Below are 16583 nucleotides of genomic sequence, written 5' to 3' on the forward strand. Positions count from 1 at the left end.
TCTCCTCTCTGTGGGTTGGGTGTGTACAGACCTCCTTCTTGGGTTACTCTGAGTGCCTTTGATTTTGAGAGCTCTCAGTCCCACACTGGGTTTCCTCCTTCCTGGGTCATCGAGGCACTGGGAGGGTGCGGTCTTCCCCAGAGGGCTGGGCATTGGCACATGAAGACACATATCCACATGCATGTACATTACCCACAGCCTTCCATACAAAGCAGCGATGGGCTCACCCAGGCTGGTGCATGCCCAGGCAGTGTTTCCTTCTGTTGTGCGCAGGGTCCCTGAGTTGGAACCGATGCCACGGCACCTAACACTGCCTTCGGGTACACATCCTCCCATGATCCCGCCGTCTCTTTGTCTTTGTGTTTCTCAGTCTCTCCCTGTCTGGTTCTGCATCTCTGTCTCTCCCTCCCTGTCTCTGTTGGCTCTGTTTTACACTGTCACTTTGTGTCTGCCTGTATGTCTGTCTGTCTCTCTGCCTTTCTCTCTCATGCATGCACACAGAGGCAGGCGGGAAGAAAGGAGGAGGCATTTCTTAGCATCTACAGGGCCGAGTGCCCGTTTCCCCCAGTGCCCAAGCCTCCCCGCAACTGGAAAAACCTGGCAGAGACAGGCTGACAAATATGCCCACACCCTCTGTGAGGTCTCAGCCGCTGTGGCAGGACCTGTGGTAGGGCCCACTGCAGGGAAGGTGGGGCTTTGAACACCCCACCTAGGGATGACCCTGTAGCCAACCAATGGCCAGTGGCCCATTCCACTGATGAAGTCAGAACTGAGAGAGACGGCCACTCAGGAGCCAACCACTCATGCCTGACCCTCGAACACACGACACAAAAGCCCTTTTATGGTGAAGTCATTTGCACCGGAAAGTCCTGAATGATACCACCTCTGAGTTGGTCTCATCCCCCATGCCATGACGTCACCCTGCTGGCCCGGTGCCACTGGGGAGAAGCAAGGGGTATGGATGTTGAGCATGGACACCAGCCCAGAGGGACCACAGGAGGAGGCTGATGGAATGTGGGAGACCCTGAGAGTCCAGTTGGAGAGGGGCTCAGCAAGGCAGGGATTCCAGGTAGGGCAGGGGGCTGGCGGCTTGCCAGAAGTGGCCAGAAAGTGGACCCCAGAGCAAACTGCAGCCAGCAACCTTACTGCTCAGAACTGCACGGAGGAGGGGCACTTGGGGTGGGGCTGGAAGGATGAAGGGGGTCATGGAGGGGGTTTGGGGTCTCCGGAGCAGATGTCTGATGTCTTTAAAGGGGTCTCCCCAGGAAACATTGCACTTGAACTCCTCACTACCTGAGTGAGGCAGCTACAGGATGGACCTTTGTATCCTGCCGGCAGACTGAGGGAAGGAGACCTTGTGACCTAGAGCAGAGGGGAACATATGGGGGGCACCCTGGGATCACATACCCAAAGACCCCGAGGGGTCACCCTAGGGTTACAACCAGGATCCCTGGGTGGGCATGGGGGTGGCCTCCTACCTGGGGGCAGGGGGAGTCGAGTCTGTGCCGGCCTGAGCTCTACCTCCAGCGGGGGCGCCCAGGGCCTGACACGGGCTGTGACCTCAATCGTCACAACGTCCTTGGAGAAGGAGAAGTTGAGCTTGCTCCCCTGGTAGGAGAAGCCAGAGATGAAAACGCCAGAGACCTCCGCTGAACACATGGGGTCAAAGGTTATACCCGCTCTGGTGATCCTGAGGACCAAGGGGTTTCCGTGAGGAGGGGTGAGCTGGGGCCGGGAGAACCCCTCCACTGCCCACTGTACTCACCGGAATCCTGTGAACCCAAAGAGGGCAGCCTGCAGGAAGCCTCCCATGCCTGTTAGGAAGTTCACGGCACCTGACCCGTCAGCATTCTCTGTCCACACCTGTGGGGCGGAGCTGGTCAGTGTCAGGCCTAGGATACCACCTCCTGAGGCTGCAGTCCCCGCTGACCTTGAAGGGCTCAGTGATGTTGGCGAAGTTCCTGTCGAGGAGGTCCTGTACCCGCTCCGGGTCCTTCAGCTCCATCCATCCCACTGCAAACATGCTCTGGGGACAGGGGTCAAGGACACACAGAGATGAAGCCTGCTTCGTGGAGCAGACTGAGTCTCTACCTCCCCCAAGTCCCAGCTCCTCACCCAGGTCATAGCAGGGCCCTGAGGGGACGTCACGGCCTCATACACCTCCAGGTTTCTCCTCCGAACACTGGGGCTCAGGGAGAAGGGGATGGGGAACCCCAGGAGCACAACATCCGCTTGCTTCACCTCCTCTCCTGAGGGTTGGAGGGGGGCGTTGCTGATGGTGGGCAGGGGGTTCTGGTGGTTGGGGAGGTGGTTCAGAAGGGACGTGAGGATGTGGGAATTAAGGGAAGGAGATGCCATCACCCACAGACCTCAGAGGCTGGGAGGCTCAGAGAAGCTCGGCATCCACTCACCAAGCTGGTACCCCTCAAACTCAGGGTGGAAGTTCCCCTCTGGGTCAAAGGGCACCTTGATCTTGTCAGCTACCACCAGCCACTGGTCAGGGACAGGTAGACCCAGGTCCTTGGCCAGAGCAGCAGCAAAGTGCAGGCTGGGGGGAAGCGGGTGTCGCATGTGGGGGTGTAGGTGCGTCCATGTGAGAGTGGGCCCACATGGAGACAGGTGAAGGGTAAGCCCAGGGCCTAACCTGTTCTGGACCAGGACGTTGGTGTACACGGAGTTGCTGACCCCCGAGTGGAACTCGTCAGGGGGCATGACTCCTGGGACATCAGAGCAAGAGAACCTCAGTGTGGGTTTCAGGTGGGCTGCCCTTGGAGCCAGTCTCCCCCCTCTCACTGTCCTCACCCGTCAGGTGGTACATCTCTTCCTCAGGACTCCACTCCACGCGGCTGCACCAGAACTCAGCGACAGCGTGGACCAGGTCCCAGCCCCCAGCCTCTCGGAAGAGCTGCACATCCTGGGGGTCAGCATCAGTGATTCTCTGTTACAGGCTCGCTGCATTTCTCCCCTAAGGCCCACTGCACCCTTTAAAGCTCAGAGACCAGAGGCCTGGCCCCAAGACAGACAAGAAGGTACTGGGAACGTGGCTTCCTCAGGAAGGTGGGCACCATGCGGGAGCCTGAGCATAGGTGGGCAGGCCCTCACCTCACCTGGGTGGTATAGTAATAGAGCTCAAAGGCCAGCATCACGGCCCCATTGATGTGCAGCTCCTGGACCCCATAGATGTCCTCAGGACAGACCTCCCGTCCAGAGCCAGCACTCTCCCAAGCGAACTTGGCCCCCTGGGGGATGGAGTCAGCTTGAGTCTGTCCTGGGGGACAGGGCAGCCCACCCTGAGGGTGGATCCCTGGGTCCGTCATGTGGGCTCAGAGCCTCACGTGCTGTACCTGCACCAGGGGCCCACTGGCTGTGCTCCTCCCTCCTCCCTTGGCTGCCTTGCCCAGAGGAAGTGGGTGTCTGGGACCCCCTTACCTGGTAGCCCAGGTTGTGGGCATTCTCCAGGGCCCCACCCAATGTGCGGATGCGGTACTCCAAGATGGCCCTGGCAGCCTCTGGGTGGAACATCAGGACATTCGGGAACATCCAGAGGTCCTGAGGGAACACCAAGGGGGAGGGGGGCTTATTTGGATGGCTGGAAGGGCTCTAGGGCTCTGTCCATCCCTGCCCTCACCCCCTCAGCCCTTGGGGCATTTGTCTACGGCTCAACCCAACCTGTCCTCGTCCCTCCACTGCCCAGATGCTCCTCATGGTGCCCTCCCTTCCATCCCTGCCCCTTGCACCCTGTGACAAGTTCAAGCTCCACCAATCACTAGCTGGCCCTGGATGAATGAGAAGCCTCCCTGAGCCCATCTGCTAAGTGGGCCCACAGCACCGACCACAGGTCAGGAGCAGGACTGAGCTGAGTGGTCCTGGTCCCTGACCAGTGGTCACCAAGCCCTGCTCCACCACCCATCAGCTACTCCTAGCCCCCCATGCTGTCCACTGTCACAACCTCGCAATGCTTCCAATGGACTAAGCAGTCACTCCTCTGCCCCTGAGCTCCCTGGTTCACATGACCCCCTCAGGCCCTTCAGCCCCAGCTCTATGAGACCCCTCCTCTTGCTTAGTAACAGGCTCCGCCAGGGTTCCGCTTGGCCCCAGTACTTTCTACGGCCGCTGCCCACCGGACACTGGGGTGGACAGTGCATACCTGGTCCCAGAAGACGTGGCCCCAGTAGCATTCGTCACGGCTGCCGTTGGAGAGGCCGCCGGGGCTGAGGCCGTGGCAGACGTACTCTGGTGTCCCAGGTTGGGGCAGTGCACTGAGCAGGTAATAAAGGGCGCCGCGCAGAGCCTGGCGCAGCCTCAGCGGCCCCGCCACGTCCAGGCCGCAGCCCTCCCACAGCCCTGCCCAGGCCTGGGCGTGGGTAGGGAACAGCGCGCCCCCTTCCCGCAGCCGCAGCGCCTCCTGGAGGCAGGACCGGGCCTCCGCCTGGCTGCCCCCCACTACAGTCAGGAACTCCCAGGCCGCTTCATCTTCGCCTTCCTCAAGGGTCAGGGCGGCGGGCGCGGGTGTCCACAGCAAGTGGACCTCCTGCAGGTGCCCCCCAGGCTGCTCTGGGGTGAGCGTGTGGCCGTACAGATACCTACAGGGCGAGGGCTGTCGGTCGTGACTAAGGCCCGCTCCCTCCTCCGCCCCACCCCACATCTCCCTGGACCTTCACTTCCCCCTTGTCAACATCCTCTCACTGCCCCCTCTGCCTCCCTTACTACCGTCCCCAGGGCACTGGTCCTCTCCGCCGATCCCGATCCCTTCGCTTCCCCAAGGCTCCTCCACCCCCACCCCCCGGGGGGCTTCTCCTCGCCGACCCCTGCCCCTCCTCCACCCTGGGGGCTTCTCCTCACCGACCCCCTGCCCTTCCTCTCACCGCGCTCCCTGGAAGTCCGGACCCTGGTGCAGGGCCAGGTCTGGGCTTTCTAGGGACAAGGCTTCCCGAAGCTGCACTGTGATGAGTCCAGTCCCAGTGACCTTGCGGGCAATAGACACGCTGAAGACCAGGACACGGGGCAGTGTGCGGTGGGCATAGATGCGCTGGGAGGCCTGGAAGCTGGGGGACTCCAGGATGCGCACAAAGGAGCCTGTGAGGGCCGGGCGTAGGTCATCTGGGGTGAGGTGGACGAAGATCAAGTGCCCTGGCTTTCCCAGAGACCCCTCCCCGTCACTCGGACCCCTGACTACCACTCCTCACAGCGAAGGTGGATTGATCTTCTGTGCCTCAGTGTCCCTGTCTGCAAATCTAACGGCTTCACAAGTGACCCCACTGGAATCGCAGAAGGAAAAGGAGAGCCCACCGGGCCCCTCACCACGGGGCTCCTGGAACCACATTTTCCCTGTGAGTTGGGGTCCTGAGCCCCCTATGTAGAGTTAGGAAGTGTTGGGATGGGATTTCCTTGAAGGTAAAAGTGCGGGAGGACAGAGGTGGTGGCTACCTGTGTTGGTGTCCAGAGTGAAGGCCTCGGTCAGCTGCTCTCCTGGCTCTCCAGGGGCCTCCAGCCAGACATTGAGTGGACACGGCAGAATGGCTCTGTGTGTGTCCCCCCTAGCCCCGTTGTACACACCACTCACATGCATCACATCACAGTACACACGTGTGCCCAGGTCTGCGCTGGTCACGGGGACCCAGAGGCGGGGGTCGCTGGGCAGAGAGTGGGCAGTGAATCTAGTGGGATCCTCACCAGCATCGTCCATGGTAAAACTGGTGTGGATGGAGGAAGGCCGGGGTCAGCACCCCATGATTCGCTGGGTCACCCCAAATCTACCTTCGAACTTGGCAGACATCACTAACAGATGGTGAGGTGGGGAGCCTATCTGGATACCCCACCCCTGCACCACCCCAGGAAGCACCTCTCTGGCCCCCAGACCCCTAACCCAAAACTTCCTGGGTTTGACCCTCAACCCTTACAGCTGCTGAAACCCCCAAGGGATTGATCTGCAGGACTAACGGAAACCCCATGCTTGTCCCCTAAACTTCCACCTCAGGACCCCAAACCACACCCTTTGAGGCTCCTCCGGCTGCTATTCTTCAAGCTGCGCCCCAGGGCTCAGTCTTGCAGTTAGGAACGTTGGGCCTGCTGGTGAGAAAGCGGACGGGTTGAATGAGGGGAGCTCGGCTCAGGGGACAGACGTCTTCATGGTGGATAGGTGAGAGGCTGGGTTGGGGCGTGACCACGAGGATCCTGGGGCGGTAGGAACTGGGCCAAGAAGGGAACTGGGTCCGCTCGAGGTGGGGAAGCAGGTTAGGGGGGCAAGAGTTGCTGGTGAAGACTCCAGGGCTCACCCACAGCTGACTTCCTGCTCCGGATCCCGGGAAGGGAGTCTGGGGTCGCTGGGCTGTCCCGGGGGTCGCCTCTGCCCCGCCAGAGCCAGGAGGGGAAGGTCCCGCCCACACACGTCACCAGGAAGGGCCCGAGCTCCCCGCCCCTGGGAGGCGGCCCCGGCAGAAGGAATGGGCAGGCCTACCTCTAGTAGGGGCGGGTAGGGTAGTGGATCCAGACGTGGGGACGAGCTGCTGCCCTTCCCGCCACCAGGCCAGACAGTGTCTAGTCCCTCCTCAGAGGGGCGACCTGAGGGGCAGAGAGCTCGGCCTTCTGCGTGTAGTAGCCTGAACTAGACATGCAGGGACCTGAAGGAGGGGCCGGCAGTAACTTCTGGCTACTGTAATGATGGAATTAGAGGGTGACCTGGGACAGTTTTTTGCCACCTCTAACCCACAATCTGTTTTCTGTGGTCAATATTGATCTGTACCCAATCAGAAGCATGGGTCTTTCTGACCCCTGGAAACACTCTTGGGATTCCCTCCCCACCTGGTTCAACTCCCTCCTCCCCAGGACCCTGGTGTCTTCCTCTCACCCCCGGCCTGTCTCTTCTCTGTGCCTTTTGTCGTCTGGATTGCCGTGCCTGCCCAGCAGCCCCTCCAGTTCCAGTTGGCCTTCTCTATTAGTCGTGGGCTCAGGGGACCTCCTCCTAGGCCACCCAGAGTCTATGGTGTCACCCATCTTGCCCAGGTGGCTAGCAGGGCAGTGAGACCCTGACTTGAAGCTCTGACCTCATCTAACCTTCCTTCACCAGGGACCCACTTCCTGTCCATGCCCTTCCAGGCCACTGCAACAGCTCTCTGCCCTCTCAAATGCTGTGTGTTTGCGTATCACATGTATACTCACTGTATCATATGTGCAGGTGTGTCTCACATGTGTACTTACTGTGTCATGTTTGTGTATCACATGTGCATTTATTGTACCATATGTATTTGGTGTCACATGTGTACTTATTGTATTACATGTGTTTGCATGTCGTATATATACTTATTGCATCTGTGTGTTTATGTGTCACATGAACACTTACCATATGTGTTTGTGTATTACACGTGTACTTGCATCATATATTTTATGTATCACATGTGTACTTATTATAGCATATGTTTATGCTTCATGTGTATGCATGATCTGTATTTATGCGTCACGTGTGCGTTGTGTCACACATGTACTTATTGAATCATATGCATGTATCAAATGTTTGCAGATCACACATGTACTTATTGTCTCATGTTGTTTGTGTTTACACATGTATTTGCCCCATGTTATGTCTGCATGTATCACCCATGTATTTATTGTTTCATGTTACATATTTCTTCATTCTATATGTATTTATTGTTTGTGTTGTATACTTATGCATCACATATGCATATATTGTTGGGTCTTGGTGTGACGCTGTAGGATAAGCACTGGACTGCTAACCACAAGGTCGGAGGTTCAATCCCACCAATTGCTCCTCAGAAACCCTCTGCAGGGTTGCTGTGACTCCGAACAGACTCAGCGGCCCTTAGCAACAGCAGTGTGTTTATTGTGTCATGTATATTACATACATGTCTCATGCTGTGTGTTTACATACCACATATGTACTCATTGCATTATGTTGTGTGTTTTGTATCATGTAGGTACTTGTTACCTGGGAGGCCAGCTCCAGAAGGACCAGGATTTTGTGTGTTTTGTGGAATTAATCAATGAGTGACTTTAGAAAGTAGACTGTAAAAGGAACATTCCCCCGGCAAGTAGAGAAGCCTGTCATCCATGGCCTCCAGACTAGAGCCAGCTGCACCGTGGCCAACAGAACAGACAGGACTTGAAGACTCAGGGGCCATCCTGCAGCCAGTCTAGCCATGGCCCGAGTCCTCAGTGGCCAAACAGGGACGATACTGTTCAGCCCGAACACCCTGTCCTCGTTGGGGACCAAAGGAGAGCTGGTGAGCACCTGTTAGGGCATCCAGTCAAGTGTAACAAATGCCAAACAGAGATGCATCTGAAGGGACTTTATTATCAGTGGGTGGGGAGCTGCTGGCTCATGCCCACCCTCCACTCCTGCTCTCCCCTGGCCTTCCTTGCAGAAGATCTTCAAGGGAGTGGGGATGAAGAGGTCACCCCTGGGCTCTGCTCACAGGTCCAGCATCACTCTTAATGTCAAACCCCAATTTCTGGGGCTGAGAGAGTGAGTCTCCTACCTTAAGTCAAGGGCTCCACTGTGACCAGGGGCAGAGCTGAGGCTGTAAGGCCACACTGGGAATGGGGGGGGGGCATTCTGGGGGTCACTCTGCATTGAGCAGACCAGGTACAGATGCTCATGAATGGACCCTACACCAGCATCCTGACTGGACCCCTGGGGAGGAGGAGACCCTGGGTATGGGGTAGAAGAGCAGGTCCCAGGGTCTGTGTCCGTCCAGTGCAGGCCGCTCAGGTTCTGGGGAGTGGTCTAAGACTAAGCATGATGCTCTCCATGTAGGGGCTGTGAATATGGAGCCACTGCCCCATGGCCAGCCTTCAGGGCCTCAGAGGGCACAGCTGACCCCCTCGGGAGGCTCTGGGACATCCTCCAACCCAGGGTGTGTGATGACCAGATCTGGCTTCACCATCTTCACAGCACGCAGCTCCTGCAGTGAATGTTCCGTCAGCTCCACGGAGGCCAGACTGCAGCCATGTACAGGAGAGAGAGAGGGTGGGCGGTGAGGGGAGTGAGCAGGGCCAGGACCTGGGAGGCAGCCTGAGGAGGAGGGAGCAACAAGGGCTCAGACTGTGACCAATGGCTCAGATGGTTGGCCAGTCAGGAAGGTTGTCAGAGCCTGGGAAGGGGGCAGGAGTTTAGGGCCAGGGCCTCCCAGATGGTATTTGAGCATGATCCCCCAGGGATCCCTGGCTCTTTCACCAGGGTAAACAGGCTGTATCCTAGCACACCGCCCCCCTCCCTCTCCCCCAACTCCCCAGGACAGACAGCCTGCGTCTTGTCTTAGCACATGCGCACTGTGTGCACCTGAGTGCTTGCAGGCTGCATCTGGGATGCTGCAGGATCTTGCACAGGTGGGTCATGATGGCATCTGGCAGCTGGCAGCCACTGAGGTCCAGGGTGGTCAGCACTGGGCTGAGTTGGAGCAGATTGAGCAGGTACTGGAGCACTTCCTGGAGGCCGGGTTGCTGCACCCTGCAGGAGGCAGTCTCAGGAGGGGCTGTGGGTGCCCCCACCCTGCCCACTTCCCAGCAAGGCCTCACCTGAACGTCTGTACTCGGCACCTGGACCAGGCAAGCCCCTCACACAACATCTTCAGTCCCATGGGGCTGATATTGTTGAGCTGGAGGCTCAGCTCGGTCAGGGCCGGGGCCTGCTTCAGCGCCTCAGCCAGGTCCCGGCAGACCGAGTCTGGCAGCTTGCAGCGGGACAGCCTGTGGTGGAGAAGTACATGGGCTCATCAGCACTCCACCCGCACAAACTGCCCAGTTCTCTGGGGGGATATTCGGGCTCTGCACCTGCCTCCCTGAGGGTCCCCACTGTGCATTGTGGTCTGTTCCCCTTCCTCCTGCAGAACATGATCCCACTTGATGTCCCCATACAGGCATTTTTAGGGACCAACACATTTTAGTGTCTCAAAAACCGAAGCAAACCTTCACTGTAGGGTTGCTCTGGATTCAGCAACGCTATAGGACAGAGTAGAACTGCCCCATAGGGTTTCCAAGGCTGACATCTTTATGGAAAGGAGCCCTGGTGGTGCTGTGGGATAAGCACTAGATTGCTAACCACAGATTGGCAGTTCAAACCCACCGAGTGACTTCATGGGAGAAAAATGAGGCATTGTGCCCCTATCGAGATTCACAGCCACAGAAACTGCAGGGGAGTGATGAGTGGGAATCGACGTGATGGCGGGGATTTGGTTAGAGTTTGACTCTTTATGGAAGCAGACTGCCACATCTTTCCCTTGAGGACTGGCTGAAGTAGATGGACTTGTCCGGGGCTCACTGGAGTTCCGGGCAGATGGACTTGAGAATTTATGCCCTGAACACCTTCCTACATGCCTTCAAAGAATCCAGGTGGATCACCCAGCAGTTTCTAACTGCAATTAACAGCCTTACTTTGGGAAAGAAAATGCATGTGGGCCCTAGAAGACTTAGCTGCACCCACTTCCTATTCACACCAAGGTCACACCCTGCTTCCTACCAGCTCTGATCTGAGGGTGCAGCCTTTGCCAGTCTGGCACCTTCAGTCACAGATACAGAGGCATGGCCGCTGAACCTCCCGGAGACAGGACCCCATGTCTGTCCCCACCCCTGAGTGCCCTGCCTTGACCCCACTCCTTGGGAGGCACTGACAGGTGTGTTCACTCACGTCAAGCTGCTGAGACCACAGTGCTGGTCCATCATGGCTTCACAGAGTGGACGAAGAGGGGAGGCTGATACTTGTCTCCGGGACTCTAGAGAATTCCTGGGGAATAAAAGCAGGTGAAGACCACCTGGTCCCTTCTAGCCCTTCCCTTTCAGGAAGGATGCCTTACCTTTGGTCCCTCTGAATCCAGAAGGACACACTGTTTATGGCTTGTGTGCCCCTTTCCCCACGTGCTTAGTGTGTGAAAGTCTGTGTCTCTCCCAGAGTCCAGTCTCTGCCCATGCCCTGACATTCATTCTGTAACAGATGCTGGGCACCTGAGTCTCGTTAGAAAGGGCCCATGGCCTTGCCCTAGGGGAGGTGATGGCTTAGTGGGTGAGACCATGGGCAGGTAGCCCTGAGGCACCTCTGGGGTCAGAGGTTCCAGGCCAGTTGGAGAGCCAGAAGCTGAGCGTGTTCCTGGGAGAGAAGATGCAGAAAGTACCCCAACAGCAAGTGTACTGTGGAGAGGAAGGGGGTGCTGGGCCATATGCATGCTGTTAGGTTGGCAGGGAGAAAAGGTCCTGGGAGAGCAAGTGTGGAATTACCCCAAAGCAAGGTAAGCATAGGTTTACTTACTCATCTGTAGGGAACCATTTCAGGTTTTTTCACCACATCAAAGATTCTACCTCTAGTTCTGGCTGACACCTGTCTCTTCTCACCTGCCTCCAGAGTAAGTGTCCCTTTACAAGCGTACAGTCCCTCACAGAGTCAGCTAACGCAATAAGCAAGGTAACTCGGGCCTTATTTGTGCTTACTTACTAATCAGAAAAAGAGCTCTGGTAGCGTAGCGATTACGAATCGGGCTGCGAACCACAAGGTCAGCAGTTCGAAACTACCAGCTGTCCCGTGGGAGAAAGATGAGGTTTTCTGCTCAAGTAAAGATTTACAGCCTCAGAAACCCTGTGCAGGGTCGCTATGAGTCGGTTCCGGGTTCCGACTCCACGGCACATAACCATCACCAATCGGAAGTGGAAATTTTCACATCTTTGAGGTGGTGAAAAGCAAGTGAACCAAACTCGTCACTGCAGATTCTAAAGCAAGAACAAGCTTTGGGGGCAACCTGCTTGTCAAGGGGATGGTCAAAGGCCATCTGGGGGAGGGTGCGAACACGCTCCGCATGTCCAGGTGGCCACTCCTAGCCCACATGCCCCAGAACCGGCAGCGACACGCTCTGTATGGCACACTTGTGCCAGGGCGGGCTGCCCTCCACGGAAACTCACCCGCCGCCCAGGCTGCGCTGTAGCCGCCTCACCAAGCTCTTCTTTTTCTCGCGCACCAAGCTCAGTCCGCAGCCCAGCAGCCGCAGGGTCTGACCTTCTGGGCAGCGCTGCACGCAGTAGCTCAGGATCGCGATGTCGGTGCGGCTGAAGCGCACTCGCTCCAGCTTCAGCTCCGGCAGACCGCGCAGGGCCTGAGCCACGAACGCGTCGTCCTGCGTCTCGTACAAGCAGTACAGTAGCTCCAGCGGATAGTTGGGCTCTTCCTCCTCTTTCTCTTCCTCCTCGTCCTCCTCCTCTGGCTCTTCTGGAGCCTCGAGCCCCTCGGGTTCCTGACTCCCCTCTAGTGCGGAGCGGCTCTGCCCCTGCACCCACCGTAGGACATCTTCCTTCACACGCTTCGAGACCACGCAGCCGAAGTGGCGGGCAATGTCTTCCATATGCTCGGCGCTAAGCAGTCCAAAGAGGAAACGCGTGGTGAGCGTGAGATGGCCACGCAACTGGGAATCCCCACGCAGGAGCGCCCCGACGCCGCCGGCCCGGGTCTCGGACCCCGTGTCTTCCTCCAGCAGGTAGGACAGCGCTGCGAAGAACTCCTGAAAGCTCAGGTCGATGAACTGGTAGGCGACTTCAGCCTCCAGCACACCCAGTATCTCCTTCTTGTTGAGAAACAGCGACTGCATCCTGGAACCGCGCAGCTCCTGGCGCTCCAGGTCCCTCTCTGAGAACTGTGAGCGGCGACCCAGGATCCCTTCGCGGGCCAGGCGACACAACTTGCGCAGTTCGTCCTGCACTGAGGTTCCGTGGGCGGGGGGTGTGGAGCCCAACAGGCTAACGATGAAGAGCAGGTACACCGACGTGGTGGTCTTGGAGGTGCGCGCCAGGTCCTGGCCTCGCTCGAGCTGTCCGCGCAGCACGGAGCACACGATCCAGCACACAAAGGGCACGAAGCACAGGGTGAACAGCGTCTCGTTCTCCTTCACAAAGTGGTAGGCGCGCTCGGCCCGGCGCTCGTCGGGGAAGAACTTGTAGAAATACTTCTTCTTGTCCTTGTTCGAGAAGCCGCGCACCTCAGCACACTGCGGAGAACGCAGATGGCCCTGCAGCCTCCCAGGCACGGCTGCGCGCGTCGTCACCAGCAGGCGGGCGGCCGGCAGCAGCGCCTTGCTCAGCAGAGCACCTAGGATCTTCGCGCCTGCAGTCGCCTCGAAGGGGTCCGTGCAGGGCACTGCCTCGGTGGACCCCTGCGCCGCCGGCAGTTCATCTGCGCCATCCAGAATGAAGAGCAGTCGCTCGGGACACGCCAGCATCTGGCGCAGTGGCGCGCGGCGGTCAGGGCACTGGTCCAGGATCAGGTCGGCCAGGCTGCGGACGGACGGCTGCTCCAGTAGCTCATGGCACGACAGGAAGAAGGCGAAGTCCACTTGGCCGTGGTACAGCTTGCCCGCTGCCCAGTCGTACAGGATCTTCTTGGCCGCCATCGTCTTGCCGATGCCTGCCGGACCCTGCAACACCACCGTTAGAGGTCGATGGCCCTCCTCATCCCGGCTAAACAGTCGGTTGAAGGTGTCCGTGTTGGAGCGCCTGGCGCGCCGGGGCTCCGGCTCCTCCGCAGGCCCCAGCTCCTCATCTTCCGCTTCGGGGCTCTCGGGCGCGATGAGCAGCTTGGTGAAGCGCTTGGTGATCTTCACGGAGCGGGCGTTCCTCTCCTTCACCTTGGCGTGCAGATGCAACACGTGCTCACGGTATTTCTTCTTGTACTCTGGGATGGGGGGAGGGGGCAGGGTCACAAGGATACTGGACCGGGCAGGCAGTGTCAGAAGACCCTCAGAACCTATGGCCTCCCCACCTGCTCACCCCTCAGTCTCCCTGCTCCACCCCCACCTCGCTGGGACTAGCTGTGCCCTGAGCCTGGGGTCAGACCTACCGGACACAGAGAGTTCCACGGAGTAGCCAGGGCCAAGACCTGGAAGGGAGACGTGCTTGAGGCCCCTGTCAAGTGCTGGGGCGGGGAGGAGGCGGGGAAGGACACGTGGGGCACTCTGAGGATCCCCACTCTGGCCACTTTGCTTTCCCACAGAGTGGGCACGGTAAGGGAGCAGAGGTGTGGCCCCGGTCACCCCTCCCGCCCTCGCCCTCGCCCCCACCCACAGGCTCACTTTGCAGCCGTTGTGCCTTGAGTTGAGCCGCCACATCGCGTACATCCGACCTCTTCAGGGCCTTTTGGGCCACGTCCAGCGCGGGCTCGGCGCCGTAGAACTCCACCAGCTGCTGGACCAGATCCAGCACATCTGCCTTCTCCAGCTTTCCCCACGGGATGCTGCGGCTGCCCTCCGGCGCGTCCCGCAGTTTGTGTCGGAACCGCTTCAGCTGTTCCTGGCTCAGTTCCTCCAGTGCAGCCAGGAGCAGCTCCCGGGAGACCGCAGCCCGGTCCCTCAAGCTGGGGGCAGGTGACCCTCAGGTGAACACACGCCAGAGCGTTGGGACTCCCCAGTGAGGGGAGACCTCAGAACACTCACCCCACCTCGGGTAGGCACCTTGGCATCTCCTAGTTGGTGAAGTGTGGTCTCCCCAAGGTGGTCACTGGCTCACCACTGACCAGGTTTCAGGGGGTCCAGTTCTGGAAAGGACTGTCCCCCGTTTGCTTCCTCCCTTCCATAGACCTGGCCATAGCTGGTGGAACCTTGCAAGGACCCTTCTGTTCCTTCCTTTCCCATTCTGAGGGCATCTAGAGGGACCTCCAAGGAGGGCTCAGTCCTGGATGCCTTACTGACTTTACAGCCACAAGCCCTAGGTGGGGCCCAGCTTGGGGCGCCTAGCACCAGGGGAGTGGATCTGAGTTCAGGATAGGGGTTTTCCCTGGGCTGACCCTGGGAATGGAGTCCCTGGGATCATGAGTCTGGGGTGAGGTGAGGACAGAGTGCAGAGAAGCCCGACCCCATGGTGCCAAAGCGACCTCTCATGGAATGGGCACTCACCTGGAGCAGGAAGTCCCCTGTTCCTCCATGGAGTCCCGCTCTTCAGTCTAGCACTCAGTAACAAAGGCCCCTCCCTGGGCTGGCCTGGACATTATGCAGTCCCTCCAGCCTACAGCACAGCCAGCACCAAGATGTCCAGCAAAGTCCCCAGTCCCCAAACATTGATCTGGGGCACAAACACCACACACCCTTAAAAGCTCAGTTGATGACCTTTGGTTGTATACAGATTCCTTTGCTTGGTTACAGTCCCCTGAGAAATCATGGGTGTGGCTGTGGGAAGATATGGTGGGGAGGATGGCTGTGGGCAGGGATGTGGCTGGCTCAGAACGAGGTCTCACACTTGGCAATTAGAGATAAATTGGTCCTGGAGAGACGGGAGAGAAAGGGCTCCTCAGGTACAGATGCACTGACAGTAAAGGGGGGACATGTGCAGTGTTGTCAGGGAAGGAACATTCCTGCCTAGGGATTAGGCAGCAATGGGTGGGACAGGGATGGTCTGTGAGTCCCCAAATCAGACCTGAACTGATGGAAACAGGTGTGGACATGAGGAATGTGTTACTGCATGGTAAAAACAGGTGATCTCACGAGGCACAAAGATGTGGACCTCAGCAATAGGTGTGTATGCCAGCAGTAATGCCAGGCACGTGGATTAAACCCTGCATGTAGCCATTACTGTCACACTTCTACAGATGAGAAAACAGAGGCACAGAGAGATTCAGTGACTTGTGCCAAGGTCACACGGCTGTTGGGTGGTGGAGCCAACCCACAAGCCCCATCAGTCAGGTTTAGACTACGTTCTTAATCATTGCATTTTTCATCTAAAATGGCAATGGGAGGGAACGGAGAACCCGTCTTAGGGATGTGTGCTGTGAGCGAAGACAAGTGAGCATGGGTTTATGAGATGAGCATGGTCACAGGACCAAGTGATCCCAGACTGCCGCTGTGCTTGTGAAGTGGGCATGTTAGAGGGTTCTGTAAGAGCTGTGCATGGTGTCTGTAGGGAGACTCAGGGGCTGGATGGTGTCCAGGGAGCTCTGCCGTGTCCAACTGCTACCTGCCTTTGAGCTCTGAAATGTCTCCACTTGCTTCTGGATTGTTGCTTTGTTTCATAAAATCCCCTCTGGCAGAACCCAGATCCCAGCCCTGTCAAGAGCTAAGTTTGGGGGCAACCTCTGGGCCTTTGGGGCCAACAGTTAAGATTGCTGTGATGATTCCCAACAGCCTTTCCCACCCACGCCCGTGCAGGTGCCTGACCCCCCTCAAGCGAGTTGAAGGTTCAAGACAGGACAGGAAGGTGTGCCAGTCCTTCATCTTAGTTCACAGACTGCCCGCCCCCCCCATTTGTCTGCAGAAGTTTCACACTCCAAGGAGCCTTATCTGCTGCCCATAAAGTGCTCTGTAGGGACGACCTTGCCCTTGCTGTGGACTTGGCCCAGGTGGGGCTGCTTCAAGACAGGAGCAGGTGCGGTGTTCCTACCTGTATCGCCTGGCTTCAGGGCTCTTGTAATAAAAGCAAGAATTGTTCAAGAACATGATAGACAAGTGTAAAATGATCTTAAAAGCAAAACAACGAAAGTCATAATGCAATGAATGGTTATCTGTGTTTGTCTCCCAGGGCTACAGAGCACCTGGAAGTCTGCAGTCAGGGACCCCACCCAGACAGGCCCATAAAGGCTTCTCAGGCTGATTGATCTCTGCCCAGCCTTGCTC

At 57.9% G+C, this 16583-nt stretch overlaps 2 protein-coding genes across 2 annotated transcripts; both read right to left on the reverse strand.

Annotated features, from left to right (window-relative positions):
- Nucleotides 1-1306: 1306 nt before the first annotated feature.
- ATHL1 (ATH1, acid trehalase-like 1 (yeast)) lies at nt 1307-5686 on the reverse strand. Its single transcript, XM_006877014.1, has 13 exons — nt 5428-5686; nt 4866-5076; nt 4148-4583; nt 3430-3549; nt 3108-3239; nt 2803-2914; nt 2645-2717; nt 2412-2548; nt 2116-2249; nt 1931-2026; nt 1766-1863; nt 1479-1690; nt 1307-1362 (listed from the first exon to the last, which is right to left on the reverse strand). The coding sequence occupies exons 1-13, from the start codon at nt 5684-5686 to the stop codon at nt 1307-1309; spliced, it is 2076 nt and encodes a 691-aa protein (XP_006877076.1).
- Nucleotides 5687-6020: 334 nt separating this feature from the next.
- On the reverse strand, nt 6021-14902 carry NLRP6 (NLR family, pyrin domain containing 6). Its single transcript, XM_006877015.1, has 10 exons — nt 14874-14902; nt 14055-14335; nt 13823-13861; nt 11899-13657; nt 10640-10735; nt 9532-9702; nt 9296-9463; nt 8828-8955; nt 6276-6561; nt 6021-6189 (listed from the first exon to the last, which is right to left on the reverse strand). Exons 1-10 carry the CDS (start codon nt 14900-14902, stop codon nt 6021-6023), a joined length of 3126 nt encoding a protein of 1041 aa, XP_006877077.1.
- Nucleotides 14903-16583: the final 1681 nt, after the last annotated feature.

This window comes from Chrysochloris asiatica, unplaced genomic scaffold, assembly GCF_000296735.1.
Source record: "Chrysochloris asiatica unplaced genomic scaffold, ChrAsi1.0 scaffold00439, whole genome shotgun sequence".
NCBI lineage: Eukaryota > Metazoa > Chordata > Mammalia > Afrosoricida > Chrysochloridae > Chrysochloris > Chrysochloris asiatica.